Here is a 4,225-nt window from a genome sequence, read left to right as displayed (position 1 = left end):
TCCTTTTTTTTTTCATCATTTGCAGCTAAGCCGAATCTTAACTAATACAAACTAAATCTGAAAATAATGAATATAAGTTCACCAAGGAATATTTCAAACAGGGAACGGCAGGTACAAAGGCTTAGGGTCCTGAAAGAGGCGGTATGCTCAGGGAATGCCAGGGGTTTGTGCGGCAGGAGATGAGGCCAGAAGTGGGTTGGGACAGCCACAGCAGAGCACGGACTGAATAGGGAGGACCATGGCAGGGAGACCTGCTGGGGGCTACAAATGTGATCAAGGTGAGAGACAGTGGTGTGGTAAAGTGACCAGTGGTGGAAATGGAGGGGAGGAGATCGATTCAAGATACATTTAGAAGCAAAAACCAGGAGTTTATGAATGTGTGTGTTTAAGTATATGGAGTGGGCGTATCATCAGAGGAAGTCTGGGCTTTTTGGCTTCTCCTCCTCAGAGGCCCTGTGGGTGGAGTTCAGCCTTTCCCCATGGGGAGAATCCTCCTCTTCTCCCATTCTTTGGGCCCAATGTCCCTGGCCCAGATGCCTCTCATGATGTCATCTTCACCCCATCAAACTTCCCCAGCTTGTTCCAGGATTATTTCATAAAGTGGAAGGTGGGTGGGTCTTCAACCCTATAAATGCTGGCTCTTCCCAGGCTGCCTGAGTAGCCCGTGGTGGAGGTGTCAAGGGCTGCTCAGGTTCAGGCAGCTGGACACTGTCCCTGTCTGGCTGGGGCACAGTGCTTCTGGGCAGTTGAGTAAGAGCCGGGCCCTCAGCAGACAAACAGGCTTGTCTCTATTGGTGGGTCAGCCAGTAGGTCCACAGGAAGGTTGGAAGTCAAGGAGTTTGGGGGAACTGGGTGAGGAGTTCAGGCCCACTCCTTGTAAAACTTTCCAGGAAGCACTTTTCTACTGGGGCAGCATCCAGATGCTAGGGTACTCATTAACCCCCTGGGTACCAGGAAAGGGCAGGAGGTAAGCACTGGGAGGCAGCTGAGGTCATCCTTCTTTGAACCTCCACGTGGTATTTACTCAGAGCAATTGTTGCCAGAGGCCCAGGCCCTGGACTATAAAGCGGAATGTCTGCTCTCTGTGCCCAGAACCGAGCAGGTGAGCAGCCAGGGCAGAGGGATGTGGGTTGGAGTCCTAAGGGAGGGGACTGAGCAGAGAGCTGTGGGTGGGAACTAAGAATTAAGGACCTCCTCTTGGAGCACTTTGGCAAAGTAGCTTCTTCCCCCACCCCCGGGATACCTCAGTTTTCCCAGCCATGAAATGGGGGCAGGAATAGGTGAGCAGGGGAGTGGTGGCAGAAGTGGCTGAGGGAGCTGCTCCTGGGGTCTCCTGGGCAGGGTGGGGTCGGGGGAGAACCTTTACAAAGCAGTTTGAGCTCCACAAACTCCATATGGTGTGATGAGGTGAAAAAGGAGCCCCCCAACCCATCCCAGGAAGACACCCTTTCCCTCCCAGCCACATTCAACTAGGTCAGTCCTCTTAAGCCCTGATAGCTCTGAGCTCTCTACACCCAGGCGAGGGTTAACAGACTTGGGGCAAGTCCCATGGGAGGTGTCCCTTCTTTGCTTCTTCACTCTCACCAGGCCTCCATTCACCTTTCTTCTCAGAGAACATCATGACAAGTGTGGCTGCAGTTCTGACCTGGGCTCTGGCCCTCCTCTCAGGTGGGTCTCCAACCCTGACTTCACTGTGGAGGTGTGGGTGGAGGCTGGACTGAGGGGTCTGTCCACCCTGGGGGAGGAAACCCAGCCCCTGTTCACCCGCTCCCTCTCCACAGTGCTTTCAATCACCCAGGCACGGAAAGGCTTCTGGGACTACTTCAGCCAGAGCAGCACGGACAAAGGCAGGGTGGAGCAGATCCAGCAGCAGAAGCTGGCACGGGAGCCCACGTGAGTGGCCAGGGCAAAGGGTGCAGGCAAAGGGAGAAGACACCCAGAGGGTGGGATGATGCAGTGCCTGATTGCTCAACCTGTGGTCCTCCCGGGGAAGAGAACAGAGCAGTGCTAGCTCTGCCCTCTATCCTGGTCTTCCTGGGCTGTTCAGCAACCCCTGCCGGCAGCTTCCGCCTTTGATCTCTCTTTAGCTGCTGCCTCCATGCCTGCTGAGGCGTGGGACCAGGGAGCAGGGGAGAGGACCCCCCATTGCAGCCTCCAGAACGAAAGGATTATGTGAGAGGCCAGGTGCCTCCGTGCACAAGGAATTGGGAAGTGTTCACCTGGACATGCGTGTCCCATGTGTTTGTACTTCCTGTGGGAGGAGTCATGGTTGGCTTGGGTTAGTACTGGAGACCCGGCTCTGGGGCCACCGCCCTGCATCCTTGGTTTCTCCATAGGATCAGTGAGTGACGTCTTTGGGGCAAAGGAGATGAGGGCGCTAGCAGTCTGATGGCCTGATTGTCTCCTTCCCCAGGAGCTTGAAAGACAGCCTTGAGCCAGACGTCAGCAATATGAACTTCCTGGAAAAGCTGGGCCCTTTGAATGGGCAGGGGAGGGAGTCTCCCGGGCTTCCACACGACCCGGTGGGCATGCGGCAGCAGCTGCAGGAGGAGCTGGAGGAAGTGAGGGAGCGTCTGGAGCCCTACATGGCGGAGGTGCACGAGCGCGTGGGTTGGCACCTGGAGGGGTTGCGGCGGCAGCTGCAGCCCTACACAGTGGAGCTGATGGAGCAGGTGGCCCTGCGCGTGCAGGAGCTGCAGGAGCAGCTGCGCGTGGTCGGAGAGGGCACCAAGGCCCAGCTGCTGGGGGGCGTGGAAGAGGCGCGGAGCCTGCTGCAGGAGCTGCAGGACCGCGTGGCAAACCACACTGGCCGCGTCAAGGCGCTCTTCCACCCGTACGCGGAGCGCCTGGTGACGGGCATCGGGCACCACGTGCAGGAGCTGCACCGCAGCGTGGCGCCGCACGCGGCCGCCAGCCCGGCGCGCCTCAGCCGCTGCGTGCAGGTGCTCTCGCGCAAGCTCACGCTCAAGGCCAAGGCTCTGCACACACGCATCCAGCAGAACCTCGACCAGCTGCGCGAAGAGCTCAGCGTCTTTGCTGGCGCCGGTGCTGACGGTGCGGAGGAAGAGGCCCAGCCGGACCCCCAGGTGCTGTCTCAGGAGGTGCGCCAACGACTCCAGGCTTTCCGCCACGACACCTTCCTGCAGATTGCCGCCTTCACCCGCGCCATTGACCAAGAGACCAAGCAGATCCAGCAGCAGCTGGCGCCGCCTCCCCCAGGCCACAGCGCCTTCGCTCCAGAATTCCTACAAGGGGACCGAGGCAAGGTCAGGAGCGAGCTGCAGGCTCGCCTCGACGACCTGTGGGAAGACATCAACTACAGCCTTCGCGACCATAGTCCTGGCCATCTGGGGGAGCCCTGAGAGTCTACTTGTCCACGTCCCAGATTCTCGTCTGGGGAGCCCAAGATCTGAACCTCTAACATAGCTATGTCCTTGACAGTGGCCTGTTGGGCAGAGGGTGGAGGGCCCTGCACAGGATAGCTGAGGTCACCCAAAGGGCTGTTGTCCTAGGCCATCCAGCCACCTGCAATTCCCCCGTCCGGATGCATTACATTCACCAGGCTTTGCAAACCCGGCTTCCCGTGCTCATTTGGGAATCCTCCTGAGTTGCTCCATTCTGGGGTGGCGGGAGAGGGCGGGAAGGAGGCACTGTCATTATGTGCAAGCCTGTTGCCATGGTGCTGGAAGCCCGTGCCTCTTCTTCCCAGGGCCAGGCTCTGATCACTTCTGGCCACCTGGTGGCCACTGCTAGAGCTGGTCCACAGAGAGGAGCTCTTTTCTCCCCAGGTCTGCCATGACAGCTTCTGTTGGGGGAAGAGAAGGGAGAAAGAGCAGAAAATATGATGAAGAGAACATGTGATGGTGTGTGTGTATATATCCCTGCTGGCTGATGCCGGTGCGGACAAATCGTGTGGGTCGTGATGGGAGGGAGCAGAGCCTGGATTTCCTTACATAACACTACATCTAAACAGCTGACTGAGCCCTGCAATCTGTGAGGGCTACTTAAAACTCTCTGGGGAGCCTACTGTGTGCCCTCCCCATCTCTGGCCCCTCCCTCCCGACTCCCAGGCGCAAGTCTAGATTTCTGACACAAATGAAATAGATGCTTATGATGGAAGCTTATTTGCCTGGTGTGACTCTCATTTGGACTACGTCTGAAAGCAGTGGCCTCACCACTATCCCCAAAGCACACCCATCACCCACCTTCAACCCCTTGCTACTCT

The 4,225-nt window shown here is 57.6% G+C and overlaps 1 protein-coding gene across 1 annotated transcript; it reads left to right on the top strand.

Annotated features, from left to right (window-relative positions):
* Nucleotides 1-1,096: 1,096 nt before the first annotated feature.
* Nucleotides 1,097-3,572, top strand: APOA5 (apolipoprotein A5). The gene is made up of 4 exons (XM_024751794.1): nt 1,097-1,102; nt 1,612-1,668; nt 1,782-1,893; nt 2,414-3,572. Exons 2-4 carry the CDS (start codon nt 1,620-1,622, stop codon nt 3,360-3,362), a joined length of 1,110 nt encoding a protein of 369 aa, XP_024607562.1. The 5' UTR covers nt 1,097-1,102; nt 1,612-1,619; the 3' UTR covers nt 3,363-3,572.
* Nucleotides 3,573-4,225: the final 653 nt, after the last annotated feature.

The sequence above is a fragment of the Neophocaena asiaeorientalis genome, unplaced genomic scaffold (genome assembly GCF_003031525.2).
Source record: "Neophocaena asiaeorientalis asiaeorientalis breed wild unplaced genomic scaffold, Neophocaena_asiaeorientalis_V1.1 scaffold479, whole genome shotgun sequence".
Classification (NCBI taxonomy): domain Eukaryota; kingdom Metazoa; phylum Chordata; class Mammalia; order Artiodactyla; family Phocoenidae; genus Neophocaena; species Neophocaena asiaeorientalis.
The sequence above is the reverse complement of the archived record's forward strand: the minus strand, read 5'-3'. Positions and strand labels throughout refer to the sequence as shown.

Coding starts and splice junctions, on each gene's coding strand:
- APOA5 (XM_024751794.1), top strand. CDS start 1,620: ATGACAAGTGTGGCTGCAGTTCTGACCTGGGCTCTGGCCCTCCTCTCA. Junction 1,669..1,781: donor GGCTCTGGCCCTCCTCTCAG/GTGGGTCTCCAA, acceptor CCCTCTCCACAG/TGCTTTCAATCACCCAGGCA. Junction 1,894..2,413: donor AAGCTGGCACGGGAGCCCAC/GTGAGTGGCCAG, acceptor CTCCTTCCCCAG/GAGCTTGAAAGACAGCCTTG.